Source organism: Mytilus galloprovincialis, chromosome 12 (assembly GCF_965363235.1).
Source record: "Mytilus galloprovincialis chromosome 12, xbMytGall1.hap1.1, whole genome shotgun sequence".
Lineage (NCBI taxonomy): Eukaryota > Metazoa > Mollusca > Bivalvia > Mytilida > Mytilidae > Mytilus > Mytilus galloprovincialis.
In genome coordinates this window covers 15,334,481-15,351,840 of record NC_134849.1, presented here as the reverse complement: position 1 = coordinate 15,351,840, position 17,360 = coordinate 15,334,481, and the positions used below count along the sequence as shown (strand labels likewise).

At 31.9% G+C, this 17,360-nt stretch overlaps 1 protein-coding gene across 12 annotated transcripts in view; it reads right to left on the bottom strand.

The window, feature by feature from the left end:
• Positions 1-5,982: 5,982 nt before the first annotated feature.
• Positions 5,983-17,360, bottom strand: part of LOC143054378 (regulating synaptic membrane exocytosis protein 2-like) — a 62,913-nt gene continuing 51,535 nt past the window's right edge. For 10 of the 12 annotated variants that reach the window (XM_076227382.1, XM_076227387.1, XM_076227381.1 and 7 more), the window contains 5 exons: positions 16,680-16,918; positions 15,170-15,314; positions 13,377-13,594; positions 12,884-13,023; positions 10,878-12,242 (listed from right to left, as the gene is read on the bottom strand). In XM_076227382.1, coding sequence (XP_076083497.1) covers positions 12,012-12,242; positions 12,884-13,023; positions 13,377-13,594; positions 15,170-15,314; positions 16,680-16,918 — 973 coding nt within the window. In that variant the 3' untranslated portion in view covers positions 10,878-12,011. Of the gene's footprint in view, positions 8,244-10,877; positions 12,243-12,883; positions 13,024-13,376; positions 13,595-15,169; positions 15,315-16,679; positions 16,919-17,360 lie in introns of those variants that run through there. The other 2 variants (XM_076227386.1, XM_076227389.1) reach the window with 2 other exon arrangements.

Genomic DNA, 17,360 nt, shown 5'->3' with positions numbered 1-17,360 from the left:
ACCAATGAGGAGCTAGTAAACAACTTGTACCAGCCAATCACAATGTTTGTTAAGTCTAAATGGTCCAGTAGAATTTGTGCCACTCCCATGAACAGTTTACGGTCCATTCTCCCATAATCTCCCCACACAGTCACCTATAAATTAGAAAAATACAAACAATATTTACATGGTGTTATGTGAAAATTTTCTCACTTACTATACCCAAGATCAAAATATAAATTGTTGGCATCTAAACATCAAAGATATTGAAAATATGTCAAATGGTTTAGACTAACCAGATGAAGCACAGTGCCATGCATGAATATAGAATCTCAGCAGAGTTCTAGGAAAGGATTGGTCTTGAGGTTTTGACCACCAAAATTTTTGCAAGGATTAACACAATTTTGCTATTTTTCAAAAGAATAATAGCGAGAATCAGTAGATTTTCTTCTAGGACCACCACTGAAACAAATATTTCGAGATCTCTGTATAGGAGTTGCAGATATGCGAATAATGTGACATAAAAATGTAACAGACAGACAGATAGATAGATAGAATTGAAAACCATTATTATCCAAATTTACTTCCTTTTTATCATCATAAACCTTAAAATTTGAAAGAAACACTGGTTGAACAGTTCTAAAGTTATTCCACAGAAACAAGTTCTTTTGGTCAAAGTCAGGAATATGACAATTGCCATCTATTTGTTTGACGTGTATAAGCTTTTAATGTTGCCATTTGATTAGGGACTTTCCTTTTTGAATTTTCCTCAAGAGATCAGTAATTTTATGATTTTACTTTTTTCCAATCAATCAAGGAATGTATTTCCTGAATGGTAGTAGCATTTTATGTTAAAATCTAACCTGTAAAATCATTCCAATATACTGCTGTGGTGATGGTTTTTCTTTAGATAATCCATTTTTTTACTACCTTAAAATTCTATATGAACAAACATGACAAAATAACTGATTTTTTCATAATAGTAATATTTTTGTTGGACAAGGAAAATTCAAATTAAGAAAAAACACAGGAAGTATGTGTGTTTCCAAACTTATCCAATTACCTTGCAATTTTGGAAATAAATTGAGGTAGATGGGTAAGTATCAGATAGGTTATTACGGTAGGGTTTATGTTTTTCATACGTTTTCATATAAGTCTTTCATAACAATAATATATTGGGTTTATGTGCTTTGCTTTGGATTTGGTGCTCTTGTTACAAAGCGGTGTTAGATCCAGGCGATGTTGTTCATTTTGCCTTTTTTGATACTTGAGTAATGCTCCTTCTAAATGGTTACTCTTTTTGGATTGTTGTGAGATGTTTGAATGTTTTCTTTGTTGGTGTTGACATTAAAAAAAAGTACTTTATGATTTGACGTGTCATGATGTAAAGCTGATGTCTCCTATTGTCCTCTTAATAGTTGTATTTTGCTCTAGGTCATGCATTTGATGTGTCTATAAAATTGAGAATGGAAATGGGGAATGTATCAAAGAGACAACAACCCGACCATAGAAAAAACAACAGCGGAAGGTCACCAACAGGTCTTCAGTGTAACGAGAAATTCCCGCACCCGGAGGCGTCCTTCAGCTGGTCCCTTAACAAATATATACTAGTTCAGTGATAATGAACGCCATACTAATTTCCAAATTGTACACAAGAAATAAAAATTAAAATAACACAAGACTAACAAAGGCCAGAGGCTCCTGACTTGGGACAGGCGCAAAAATGCGACGGGGTTAAACATGTTTATGAGATATCAACCTCTAGCCAATGTAGAAAAGTAAACGCATAACAATACGCACATGTAAAATTAAGTTCAAGAGAAGTCCGAGTCTGATGTCAGCAGATGAAACCAAAGAAAATAAACAAAATGACAATAATACATAAATAACAAAAGACTACTAGCAGTTAACTAACATGCCAGCTCCAAACTTCAATTAAACTGATTGAAAGATTATGATTTCATCATATGAATATCAGGCACAATCCTTCCCGTTAAAGGTTTAATATCATACCATCATAACATATATGAGAAGAACATAACCCGTGTCATGCCAACAACTGGTTTTTGAATAAAGGTGTTTAGTTCCGATGCAAAGACCCTATAAGTGAATCAATATTAAAGCCAAAATATGCAATCTTTAATGACCTGACAACAGTATCGTAACTATATCCCTTCTTAATAAGTCGATTTAAAGGTTTTGTTAGTTTCTGAGAGGAATACTCACATTTTGTGCTTTATAAAGAATATTTCCATAAATTTGGAAGTGAAATACCTGAACGTAGGTGTTTGACTTGGGACACATACGTAAATAATGTGACGGGGGTAATTAGCTCAGTGAGCACTCACTCCCTACCTTTTTTCTAACAGAGGAAAGTGGTGTATCAGCAAAGTATTAGAAACTGACTCATAAACTCAGTCGGAAATCTCCATCAATTGTAAAATAACAGTACATAATTGATCTAGTTATTTGCATAAATCTGTAATTTTTTGGACAGATTTGGAGTTAATGTGCAAGTCTTTTTATAACTATTGCAATAAAGAAAAGAAATTGCGAGGTATTGCATTATTCAGACTGTGTAAACAAATACTAAATATGTTTTTTTGTTAAAAACAATTTTACAAAAGATTTTTTCAAACGAGCGTATAGCATTTTTATTTATCAAGTTCGGTGACACCATGTTTAACCATGCCGCATTTTTGCCCGTGTCCTTAGTCAGGAGCCTCTGGATTTTGTTAGTCTTGTATGTTTTTTTAGTTTAGTTCATTTATGTTTTGGAGTTACGTGTGATGTCCATTTTCACTGAACTAGCACACAATTATATTATGGTGCCAGATCATGACCATTTCCGAATGCAGGATTTCCTCGCTGCGTTCAAGACCCATTGGTGGGCTTCGGCTGTTATCTGCGTTTTGTCGGATTGTTGTTTCTATGACATATTTCTTTTTTTTTTACTTAGAATATTCATTAAAACCATAGACATAAATACACATGTATGTCTCTGTCAAAACCTATCTTCTCATTTTTTATTATAAAAATTATATCATTTTTTTTATGTATTTTTATCAGTATAATCAGTAAAAATGCATGAAAATGATCTGAGAAAGGCGTGGCATTGTGGTATGACACCATGTTAGTATGGACACAATAATGGAATAGAAATAATACTTTATATTTTGATTTACTTTTTAAAAAATTCTATGTAAGTTCCGACAAAACCAAATTATTAAGTGTTAAATTGACTACCATCAGACCATCAGGACCAATTAATAAAAAAGAGCGTATCGTACTTTGTCATTTTTATGAATTTCCTGTTAACAAAACTGTGGATTTTCTTATCCCAGGCAGAGATTACCTTGGTACAACTTTTATGGAATTTTGGATCCTGAATGCTCTTCAACTTTGTACTTGTTTGGCTTTATAAATATTTTGATATGAGCGTCACTGATGAGTCTTATGTAGACGAAACGCGCGTCTGGCGTACTAAATTATAATCCTGGTACCTTTAATAACTATTAACGGAACTTTCCCCTTAACCATCGTAATAATGAGGATGTAATATCCTGTTTGTAATGCATCTTTTCGCATTTTAAAATATTTCAACCGAATTTATACTAACGGAGACCCTAAATGAATATTTTAAAAGTATATCAGTATACAATTGATTTTGATAGTATTTTTTTTTTATTTCAGAAGACTCACAGACTTACAAAAAAATTCACAAACACTTGGTTCGTGTGTGGTAAAGTTTCATACAGTAAATGAAAGGTCTTCTTTTTCTTGTATAGGAGGTCAAAGTCATATCATGTATAGTGAAACATGGGGAAATCCAAAGAAGATTGATGATATTGCCACCATGGATTCACCCACTGACATATGCTCTGATGACTATGGACACATCTATGTCAGTGGACAGGGATCGAACAACATACACAGACTAGAAGGATATAGACAAGAGTTGTCGTCGGACAGATTTGGCCCGACTACTTGGAAAGTATTAGATATACCGTTGGATTCGCAACATGGAATCAAGGAACCTGTCTCCTTGTGTTTCAACCAAGACTATAGTAAACTATATATTGTTAACGAATGGGGGAAATCAGTTTTGGTTTTTGATGTTATTTGATGATTTATTACGAATACTTTTTATTCATTATTTGTTTTTCATACCAACGTCAGATATGAAACACTTCTAGATGAAAAGTGTCTTTGTATTTATGATGAATTTATCTAGTGTGATAGTAAGATAGAAAGATATACCCTGAACGAAATAGTTTGTAGTCTAAAAATTATAGCTTGATATAAGATAAGAATATCAAACAAGAGGCTTTAAGAGCCTGAAACGCTCACCTTGATTTTTTGGCATTTATCTTTCGTTTAAGAGTTTAAGTGTCCAATTTCATTGTAGTTTGTTTTTTTGGATTAATGTATATAAATAAGTATTAGAAAACATGATAAACACATTTTGTAAAATTGTCATTAAAGGGCAATAACTCTTTAATGGGTCAAATGACAATTTTGGTCATATGAACTTATTTGTAGATCTTTTGTTGAAAATATTTGCTGTTTACAGCTTACAGCTTATCTTTATCATTAATACTATTCAAGATAATAAGCAAAATTTCCTTAAAATTACCAATTTAGGTGTGGCAGCAACCCAACAATGGGTTATAAGATTCATCTGAAAATTTCAGGGCTGATAGAACGTTACCTTATGAACACTTTAACCCCATTGTCAGCTTTGCTCTAACTGCTTTGGTTTTGAGATACAAGCCAAAAACTGCATTTTACCCCTATGTTCTATTTTTAGCCATGGCGGCCATGTGTTTTGACGAAACAGAAAATAAAACACAAAATTGATTCTAGATACCCTAAGGATGATTCAGCTTAACTTTGGTTGGAATTGGTTCAGCAGTTTCATGGGGAAAGATTTTTTAAATAGTTTACACTAGACAGACGACGACGACGATGGACGCCAAGTGATGGTTAAAGCTCACTCACAGTTCCTTAGGAACGGTGAGCTAAAAAGTCTTGTGACACTCAACAAAGGACACTCCCCAGAATTATAACAAATATCTGTGTTGTTGATCGTGTATTGCAGATCATTTAGTCTGTTTTGTTTCTCTCTATCTTTTATGCTTAAAACACAATACTATAAAAAAAATCATCTTTTAAGGACATTTACTCCTATACAGAGTGACAGTCATGTACATCGTCAAATTTTGACTTGTATTAATTTTTCCTTCCTGATCATTGTTAGGATTTAAGGTGTCTGTTTATATTCTATAACTTTTATCATATAATGTAAAACGCAAAAGACGAATGGTAAACCTCGTCATTAAAGTGCAATAACTCCAATCAGGATTTGACAGACGATTTCCTCCATCAAGTCTAGTAGAAGTAAAAATGGGATATATAACTGTAGCTGTAACTTAATTTACTACAGCATGTACAGTGTATTGTTAATTTTGACATTTTTACTATGACCAAACACATCATAAATCAATAATCATTTCATTTTTTCAATTTTTTCAATGTTCTTAGGCAACTTTTTTTTAGTCAGTTTCTTCTCTTTATTGTTTTACATTTTGATTTTGCTAAATAAGTATAATGCTTTACTTTTTTCTCATAAAATCAAAAAAAATGATTCAATTGTTGTCATCTTAAAAAGTTTTCTATGTTGTAACGTGTGTACTATTGTTTGTCTGTTTGTATGTTTCATTTTTAGCCATGGTGTTGTCGGTTTGTTTTTGATTTGTGAGATTGACTGTTCCTCTGGTATCTTGCATCCCTCTTTTATGCATGTTGTAACGGTTGATGAATTTTACCATCTCTTGCAGGTTGTCATATGAGGCCTCTTTTAACAAAAATTCTAAGAAAGGTATTTAATTCTACAAGAGATTAAACTGGTTATTTACCTTCCAGTTCTAAATGAATTGAGTGTGGGAGATACTCTATAAATTCCTTGTCCAATAATTATCTGGGATTAATTAACTACAACCCTTGTTTAGTGATGTTATCAAGATTTTAATATGTATATTAATTCTTGAAGTAAGAACTACAAGTTAATAAATGTACACAAAGATTAATAAATATCTAAAAACAAAACAACTTTCTCACTGAGGTGCTTTTTAACATGGAAACATATCACATTCATTACAAACACTCAACAAATCAGCAAAAACAACCCATGTGACCTTTATAAAAAGTCATGTGATAACTTAAAATAATAACATCATGAACATTTATTCTACAGAATAAAAACACTATAATTGCATTTCACATTTAAATTTAACAAGTATCTCTATTTAGAGCTAGCTATATAATAAGTAGTGTGGACTGTTTCAAAATGTGACATTTTTGTTTAAGATGTCAGCTAATAGGTTTTTGTTTTCATTAAAATCATGATCTTCAGCTGAATACTATCCTACTTAATAAAGATGACTATGTAATATAACGAACACAGAGAAAACATTTAAAATTCTGAAAAGTTTCATTTTGATTTCATACATCTCTCTAATAACAGTATACAATGTAAGTAACAAAAGACATTTTGAGACAGTCCAAGCAAAATGAAAAAATGTGCAATGGAGAATAACATCATTATTTAAATAAGGCATCCATACTTTTAATGACCATGCGTTCACAAAAAACCAGCAGGATGCAAGTATAAATACAATTCACCTTTTCAGAATCTAAAGGACTGTGGGTAATCTCATTGTTCGTACACCAAAAAGAAAAGAACCTTATGTCATTGGTTGAATTTCCATTGTTTAGAACATTTTATACCAATCACAAATTTTTGGTGTACGTTTTTGAAAATATTACATAGAATGCATTAGATTCTGCATAGGCAAATGATGTGCATTGTTAGAAAATAACCCTCATGGGTAGTCAAGGTTATTATAACCCCCTGTAGTTAGTTAATCAAATGTGTGAAAACATAAGAAACAGTAATAGAATGTATGCATAACAAAGAGTTATTCTTAATTCTAGTGAAAAAAATCTCCTATTTCCTAACAAAGATTAAATTTCTGCAATTTAAAAAAAAGACTTGCGATCAAAAATGTATTTTAGCAATCTACCATCAGCTGTGTTATAATTCAGATCCTTTAATATTGTTTTTTTTTTATATATATTACCCATTTAAAATCTTATTTTGTCACCATTTTTGTATGTGCTAAGATATCACTCATGTACAAAGCAATTATGTAAATGAATATTTTTTATATCTTGCTATGGCAAGTTCAAATGTTACTTAGCTCTCAAAAGTAATGACACAATGAGCTAAAGATTTAAACACTTTCAGCTTTCTACTTTTGCTTATTCTAGTTCTAGCTTCGATTCAAAATCTCCATTAACTATAAATATTGTATGGTAGAATTTGACAAATCATTCCTCATATATTGTAAAATTTTAGGAAACTGCAACTGTAAATAATAAAAATAACAAACTAGAGACCATATGTCCAGTCTGTTTTTAAAAACTGAATGCACTCAATTTTTAAAACACAAAGAGAACTGTCAAAATTAGTCCCAGTTAAAGGGGAATGCTTATTCTGAAAGGTTTGAACATTAAAGATTGATTATCACAGGCAACACATATGCAATATATTTCTGTAATGATTTTTAAGGGAAATTTGAGATGATTTCTTTGAGATATGCAAAATTGTGTTCTTTTGGGTTGTGTCAACAGAGTTATGCCACATTTCATTGAGTCTCATAATAGTAAAACTTACGAAACAAAGTGCTTCCAATCACTTTAGAATAGATTGCTTTTGTTTATCAGGAAATTTTAAGCTAATTATGCAGAAGCATCGGCAGTGAAAAGATATTGTAGAAATTACAGATCAAATCAAAGATATAAGCATTTTATTTTAATTTTTTCAGACCTTTGTCCATTTATTTGGAAAGAATGAAATGATAGAATAAATCAAACAAGAATAAAAATACACATCACTCTATGAAGTGACTCACTTGACATAAAAATAATATCAGACACAATCATCATGATCATATAGCTTGTTTAGAAAATGAGTGTTTATATATATGTATTATGTTTAAAAAGACAAAGTATTGATGTATATCGAGTTTATATAGTATAGATACCCCCAAACTGTAGTATAATTCTTGAATGGGTAAATGTCCACCGTCAAAATCAATCTTGACCTTTATATTATGGTCCACTTGACCTTTATATTATGGTCCATGACATTGTGTTTAAATTCAAAAAAGATTCTGTCAGGTGGAACATTTACTATCATCCTGAAATAAAAGAAACACCCAATTAAAACTAAGGGGAATAATTCTTGATCAGAAAAGTCACATCTTAAAATAATAAGTTAATTATAGAAGAAACTTCAAAGTTTATCAATCTAGTAAATTTAAATTGTCTATCAATGCAATGTTGTTAAGAGAATTATATTCCTACTTATACTTCAAGTTAAAAATATATATAATAACAGAAATGTGTCAATATCCTATTCCACATGGTGTATATTGTGTCATGGTTTTTTTAAGATATGCAAACATGTGTTCTTCTGAGTTATGCTCCTTTTTCCTGTACTTATAATAACAAAATAAACTAATCACTGTGCTTGATAGTGCTGAAGGGTAAAAATTGCCTTTATTGAGCATCTAACTAAAAATGTAATATGCATTGGAAGGCAATAATTTGATCTTGAGATAAAATTTTAGTTGGTTCAATGAACTCGAGATAACAATTTAGTTGGTTCAACTACAATTATAACTTGAATATCTGAGCGTATATCTATTGAATGAATAGAATGTTGTTTGTTTGGGGGGGGGGGGGGGGGGGATTATCATTATTCCAAGTAGATTCTCAAATGATTGTCACTGAATATTATAGTTACATGGTTAGTTATTGAACTTCATTGGGTTAAAACTATTCATTAACAACTGAACCCAGATTGTCGCAGATTGACATGTAAAAATTGTTTCCCACTCAACAATTTGTTTTCTTCTTGTACAAATCAATTGATTGAAGTGTATGAAATATTTTATCAAATGAACAGCTGAATGTTAAACAACAGCTTTTTTTACACTATTTTTGGAAAAATATTAACTGAAGAACTACAAAAGTGTCAACTAACTTTCAATGCATCAGAAGTGTTATGGAGAAATATCTTGAGGTTTAAGAAAAAAAATCATCATTTTTGATACAATATCCTTAGCTACAGAATAGATAGGTTTTGGTTCTTTTTGGTTTTCAATGTTTTCAAATTTGTAATTGAATTGTAAGTCGAACATGTAAGAGTGTTTATAATAGTTAACACATGTTTAGTTATTTATAGTAGGGTCGGTTTGAATGGGGTTTAAAGTTTCATGCACGAGTGAATTCAGGTAGTTTAAAGTCATTCGAGCCATTGCAGTTAAAGTGACCAGTAGCACTTTTCCAAATAAATAATATAACAATTTTATATTAATTATTTTCAGATTTGTTGACCTGTAGTATGCGGTAACCAGTACCAGCTGAGAATGTTTAGTGTATTTACACAAAAGCATTGATTTCATTATACTTATACGAATAATAAAACATGCACTTGTCTCTGCAAGTGGCGTCTCCCATGTGAGAGTTTGTGGTTATTTGATAAATATTTTATATTCGTTTGAGTTTATGAATTAGAATTTAATCAATTCTATAATAATGTCAACTTTCAAGGACTATATATGTGACATAGAAAGTTCAACTTATTCTTCAATTCATTTTTGCACCAAAGGGAAATCATTTGGAGCTTTTTCAATGATGCAAACATTTTAAGTCATCTGGATACAAAACAAATTGATTGTTTTGGTTGATTTTTGTACCATATCATAATGTAACATCTAATAGTGTAATAAATAAAATTTCTAATGAAAAAACAAATGTTTATATTTTTGTTGAAATGTTTGTACCATCGAACCAAACCTCCTTAAGTGAACCAAGTTATCATTCCTCCGGCATTTTCCACAATGCACTGTAATAATATTATAACTATTGATACCGATCCTAATTTCTAATTTCAAACATGTCTTAGATTAAAAAAAACACCAAAAAACATGAAATAATTAGATTTGTAAGAAAGTGACAATGCAAAAAAAATGTATGAAAAAGAGTTTTTTCATATGAGCTAATAAAAAAACATAGTCTTGTTGGGTCAGAGGGCGATTTGTTTCATTAAACTATGCACAAAACTTAGTTTCCTTCACAGGACAACTGATACAGAATTTTGTCTAGGCCAACTGATACAGAGTTCTGTTATTTGAACACGATTTTTTCTAAATTGTGCATAATCCTAATAATCATAAAAAAATCTCTGTTTTGCCTGATAGTTCTCTAACCTTTTCTCCCATCCCTTACTAAACATTTCAGGATGTCAGTGTGTACTATACTAGGTCTTTATTTCGGAAGTCTTATTTTCAAAGTCCCCATCCATCAAATATTTTTTGATATACCATCTGCATATACTGTGGATCCATTAATACATTTTAATATGGATACTAATTTTTGTTGATTTTGTGGGAACAGGGGAACAACAAATTTAAATATTCAATGAAACACAAATTTTCTACAGGAATGTATGCAAACTTTTCCAAAAACCGTGAACTTGAATATCCCCTAATATGCAAGTTTTCCTCAATCCATGAAAATTGGTACCCCCGAAAATAAATAAATCCACAGTATCCCCATCATTCATGTCTAACAAAGCCCTACATACAATATATATTCATTTACGTATTTACGTAATTGCTTAAGCTTGTAATGCCACAAAAATGTCCAAAATAGAACAAATAATAGGAATTAAAATGTGTATAAATTTTAAAAGGTACAATGTGCTTAGAGCTAATCATAGAATTATGTGAAATTGCATAACTTTCGACATCTCAAGCAGTGATTAAGGCTCAAGTAAATGAAAATCCTTTCTGTGAAAATTATTTAAAAAAAAAAATTAATTAAAGATACATAAGCCAAAGAAAAGGTTGAATGTAAAACAATAAATAAATAAAAACATTAAAACTACCTGTAACTGTGTATTTATTATTATAAGTGTGGCACATAACTTCATGGGTATAGGTAAACATCAAATTCAAGTGTTCAGATCAAATTTCCTATATTGTTAAAGTCACTTAAGGATGTACTTTTTTAGGATTTTTTGTCAGATGTTCAGATTCCTTGATTTTTCTCCTAAGATACAGGGTAAAATATGTTGCCCGTAACATTTCCATATATAGCTCCTTGATTTTTCTCCCAAGATACAGGGTAAAATATGTTACCCATAACATTTCCATATATAAGACTTCAATAGCTCATAAAAGGGCATTTTCCCAAAATTAAGCAGATGCTAAATTTCTTTTCTTTTGATTTGAGACCCCAAAAAAATAAATAGTAAAAATTAAACCAAATCAGTCATATCCCGCCAATTTAAACAAAATATCTCGAAAAGGAGCGCCATAATCAATTCATATGTTTTAACTAATTTTCTGCCTTAATTAATGCTTTTCTCATTGTCTGCTCTATGGTCGGGTTGTTGTCTTTTTGACACATTCCCCATTTCCATTCTCAATTTTATTTTCTGACATAGTATTAATTTATAATTCAAGATTTTTTCAATTTCACCTAAGTACATCCTTAGTAGATATGAGAAGAAGTGGAATGAGTGCCAATGAGAAAACTCTCAATTCAAAACACAATTCGCCAAATGTAAACTATAAAATGTCAAAGTACATCCTTCAATACAGAGACCTTGCTCACACCAAACAGCAAGCTATTAGGGCTTGTATTAAAAAAGTTAAGAAACCACGAAATTAAGTATCCACAAACTACAATTTTTCCTGATCCAGTAAACAGGTACCTACGAAAACAAAATGAATCCACAGTATTTAGATTTAAAAGTTGATCACGTTAACACATGTGATATGGTGATGAAAGATTAGTATATATAATGCTTGATGATAATCAACAGTTACGTATAAAGTCTAAATTTGAATTATGTTGTATAAGTAAAAAAGGGAAATTTCTAATATGTATAAATACTACGATCGCAGATTATTATTATTATATCCACTGTCGAGTGAAGTAGTTGAGCCTTTACGTGAATGTCCTAACGTTGATGTTGATGAGTGATGACCAACCAATGAGGAGCTAGTAAACAACTTGTACCAGCCAATCACAATGTTTGTTAAGTCTAAGTGGTCCAGTAGAATTTGTGCCACTCCCATGAACACTTTACGGTCCATTCTGCCATAATCTCCCCACACAGTGACCTATAAATTAGAAAATACACACACATTAACATGGTGTTATGTGAATATTTTCTCACTTACTATACCCAAGATCAAAATATAATTTTTGGCATGTAAACATCAAGGCCATTAAAAATATGTCACACCATTTAGCATAACCAGATGAAGCACAGCGCCATGCATAAATAAAGAATCTAGGAGTGGTAGCTATTGTGAATATTATGTTACAAAAAAATGTTACAGACAAACAGAAGGATAGAATTGAAAATCATCATTATCGAAATATCTACTTGTATTTTATTATCATAAACAACATGCGGCTGTCCCAAGTCATGAGTCTTGTATGATTTGTAATTTTATTCATTTATATATTTTGGAGTCAAGTACGATGTCTATTATCACTGAACTGGTACACATTTTTGTTTACGGGTAAGCTGAAGCACGCCTCCTGGTGAGGAAGACCAATTGGTGGCCTTCAGCTGTTTCTGCTCTTTGGTCAGGTTGTCTTCTCTTTGACACAATCCCCATTTCCATTCTCAATCTTAAAATTTGAAAGAAACTCTAGTTGAACAGTTCTCTAGTTATTCCAGAGAAACATGTTCCTTTTTCCAATCAATCAAGGAATTTATGAATGGCAGTAGAATTTTATGTTAAAATCTTACCTGTAAAATCTTTCCAATATACTGTTCTGTAAACACTAACTGTTGTTGGTATAGAGGGTCAAGGGTCCTTCTAGCCACTATTGTCTTCTGTTTTTCTATACAGTTCTTGCCATCTATCAAATATACTTTTACATAGGGGGCTGAAATAAAAAAGAAAAAGTCAATACTTTATATAAACTATCATATTTTACTTATGGAAATTACAATTGTTAATCTAGTTTCCCTGTTCAAACAAAGAAAAGATAAATAAATAAATAAGAATTAATAAAAAATTAATTTAGCCTACAGAAAAAATGCTATTGTCAAAAGTTGACACTTTGTAAATAATATTTTAATAGCTTATTAACTTTATGAAATAAATCCTTCTTCTACAAACAGAAACTTTTGCAACAACTTCTACCAAAATTGTCTTGTTGCCTTATCCTTTATTCAAAATCCTGCATACAGAACTGATTCCCATATAAAACAGGCTAAAGAGATGTATATCTTTTACCTGGTAATATCTTTGCTCCTTGCTTTGACATCAATCCACGAGCCCTTATAACTTCCACCTCAAGGTGGCCTTTCCTATCATACAGGCCTAACTGTATCTCTCCTAGACAGGGTGATCCTAATACCTGTCTACCAACTAGCTGGGCAGGACCAAGACCTTCAATAAACTCTCCAAACTGTCCCTCTGGTCCTAATCTCATCCCTGTAGGCAACCATACACTGAAAAAGTATAAGTAGTCTGTTGTAGTAATAGTACATTTAACACATATTTTCCTTGAAAATAAGTATACATCTACTATACAATTGTGATTAATAGTTATTCAAACACACTTCAAAAATAAATACTGTGAATTCAATTATTTTTCGTGTGTACAAATTTTCATGGATTGAGAAAAACTTGCATGTTTGTGGATATTTGATTTCGTGGTTTTCCTATAGTCTGCAAATAATCATTCATCAAATTTTTTAATTTGTTGAACATTTAAATTTGTTGTTTCTCTGTACCCAGAAAATCCATGAAAATTGATATCCAACGAATAATAATAAATCCACAGTAAAGATGCTCTAAAGTTTTTAGACTTAAATGTTGAGAGAATCACTACTTATGATCAAGTGTGTCTTTGTACACATGGTCTCTACTTGGCGGTTGTGGGTGGCCTGGGAAAAGGGAGGTTTAAATGACTTATGTTCCCTATTCTATCATCTGTTGGGTGTAGGCTTAGAAGAGAGGTAATATGACTACTAACACACTGTATATTTATACTGTAGATTCTTCATAATTCGTAGGATACCAAATTTCATGGAATTTATGGTAATCCAGGAACCATGTATGCAAATGTCCAACGGATTACAGTACTTTATATAGTGACTTGGATGGAGACTTATCTCATTGGCACTCATACCACACCCCTGCTTATATCTATCCATAGATTCTTATTTTGTGTGAGGAATGGACAGGTCTGTCTAATGAATACTTACACACTACAAGAATCACTACTAATGCTCCCTATACTGCAATCAGTAGACTCTTTACTGGCCAGTTTTATATGAGGGGGAGGGGTCTGTTTAATGAATACTTACACACTACCAGAATCACTACTAATGCTGCCTATACTGTCATAGATAGACTCTTTACTGGCCTGTTTTATATGAGGGGGTGGGGTCTGTCTAATGAATACTTACACACTATCAGAATCACTACTAATGCTCCCTATACTGCCATCTATAGATTCTTTACTGGTCTGTTTTATATGAGGGGGAGGGGTCTGTCTAATGAATACTTACACACTACCAGAATCACTACTAATGCTCCCTATACTGCCATTGGTAGACTCTTTACTGGCCTGTTTTATATGAGGGGGAGGGGTCTGTTTAATGAATACTTACACACTACCAGAATCACTACTAATGCTGCCTATACTGTCATCGGTAGACTCTTTACTGGCCTGTTTTATATGAGGGGGAGGGGTCTGTCTAATGAATACTTACACACTATCAGAATCACTACTAATGCTCCCTATACTGCCATCTGTAGATTCTTTACTGGTCTGTTTTATATGAGGGGGAGGGGTCTGTCTAATGAATACTTACACACTATCAGAATCACTACTAATGCTCCCTATACTGCCATCTGTAGATTCTTTACTGGTCTGTTTTATATGAGGGGGAGGGGTCTGTCTAATGAATACTTACACACTATCAGAATCACTACTAATGCTCCCTATACTGCCATCTGTAGATTCTTTACTGGTCTGTTTTATATGAGGGGGAGGGGTCTGTCCAATGAATACTTACACACTACCAGAATCACTACTAATGCTCCCTATACTGCCATCGGTAGACTCTTTACTGGCCTGTTTTGATATTCTGTTAGAGAGGTGGATATCACCAGACGTTCGTACTTCCTCACTTCTTTGTACACTACTTCTCTTTTTACTCTCTGAAATAAAAAGTAATTTATGTAGTTAAAACATTTTTTTTTTCCAATTTCAGGGCTTATTTTTGCAGAATTTATTTCTATATACTAGTCACTTTTAAGTTTTGAAAAGTGTGCCTGTGTTGGGGAAAATTGTTTCGCCATAAAAATCACTAACACTTTTTTATAAATTTTAAATCACATTGATCCATCAGGCTTTCACTGATATTCTAAAAGAAACAGCCAAACCTGGATAATATGACTGTTTTGAAACAAAACAAACAACAGGATTGATGCCTAGTGTTGCTATGTCAACCAGTGTGCATTTTAGGGAAGTGGATGCAAAAATACCTTAAATAAATGGGGTCACAGATGATGTTCTCGCTAGCATATAAGGCTGTAAAGGGACATACCTCAAGAACTTTAAAAGTGATACTTCCAAAAATTAAACTTAGACTCATTTTTGTGGTAAAAAGCATTATATATACATTTCATTACAAACTCAAGTTAGAGAACTAAAACAAAAATTTCAGCATTTTTTTCATTTGTAAAGTAAAGGAGTATAACCAAAGTAATCACTGTGCTTGTAAGTACTGAATGGTAAAGATTGCTCCAATTTATCATTATGAAGTAAAATTGAATATTGCATTGAATAAAGTATTGGTTGTAGTTGATTCTGACAACTACCATTCTGGACAAAGAAAGTTAACTCCAATTTTCAAAGAAGATTCTAAAATATTTTTTGAAAAAAAAGGTTCAAAACTGCTTTAATTCATCATTGGAAGCTAAGGCAAAATTAAACATTGAATTGTATAAAGCATTGATTGTAGTTGTATTTTGAAAATTGCTTGATTAATATTTTAAGAAAAAAAAATGAAAAAAAATCTGTTTGTAAATAGCACAACTCTAGAACAGTAAAGTGACAGTACCAAAATTCAAACTTAATCTGTATATTGTGGTTATAAGAATTGTGTATAAGTTTCATAAAATTTGGTTGAGAAAAACTTAAGTTAGAGAACGGGGAAAAAAAAATCAATATTTCCATTTGTAGAGGGGCATAACTCTAAAATAGTTAAAGTGACACCAAACAAAATTCAAATTTGATCTGTGTTTAGTGGTAATAAACATTGTGTATAAGTTTCATAACATTTGGCTGAGGCAAACTAAAGTTAGAGAATGGAATCAAACTTTGGGATGTACTTATGTAAGTATGTAAAGACTGACAATGGTAAAACTTAATGCTCCCTCTGCTGCGGAATAAAAACCTTTAAAATTTTGGGGGAAAAAATTCGTAGAAAAAACAAACATCCACTCTAATTATTTGAGTGCCTCCCATGCCTCCACCACTTTCAATTTATATTTATAAACAGCCTTAAGGATATATCATACCTGCCAGCTGAGTAGCACTATTACTTTTCCACGGTAGATTGACAAAGTTAGCCATCTTATTACTAATACTTGTTCTTCTCCTTGATCGACCCTCAGTGACTGGTGCACTTAAAGCAGAGTCTGACAAACTGCCATCTGACTTTTCAAACCCTCCTTGACCATCATTACTACCAGATCTGGCTACCTGTTGTCGTCGCTGCATTGTGGTAGACTTACTCTCCATCTTTTGGGTAAATTCACTAAAAATATATTGATAATTGTTTTCATTTCAAAAAAGACTGTATATTATATCAGTTCATTGTATAATTCTAAGAATACTTAGAATTGTGGTCATGGTCAACATGAACTTCTCATATATCAAGTAATCCAATGACAAAAGAGTAAGAAGTTCTATTGACCAAATCATAATTTGTCATATACTGACACCATAATGATCATGTGTACACAGTTCTAAAGACCAAAGCATAACTTGTCATATATTGACACCATAATGATCATGTGTACACAGTTCTAAAGACCAAAGCATAACTTGTCATATATTGACACCATAATGATCATGTGTACACAGTTCTAAAGACCAAATCATAATTTGTCATATACTGACACCATAATGATCATGTGTACACAGTTCTAAAGACCAAAGCATAACTTGTCATATATTGACACCATAATGATCATGTG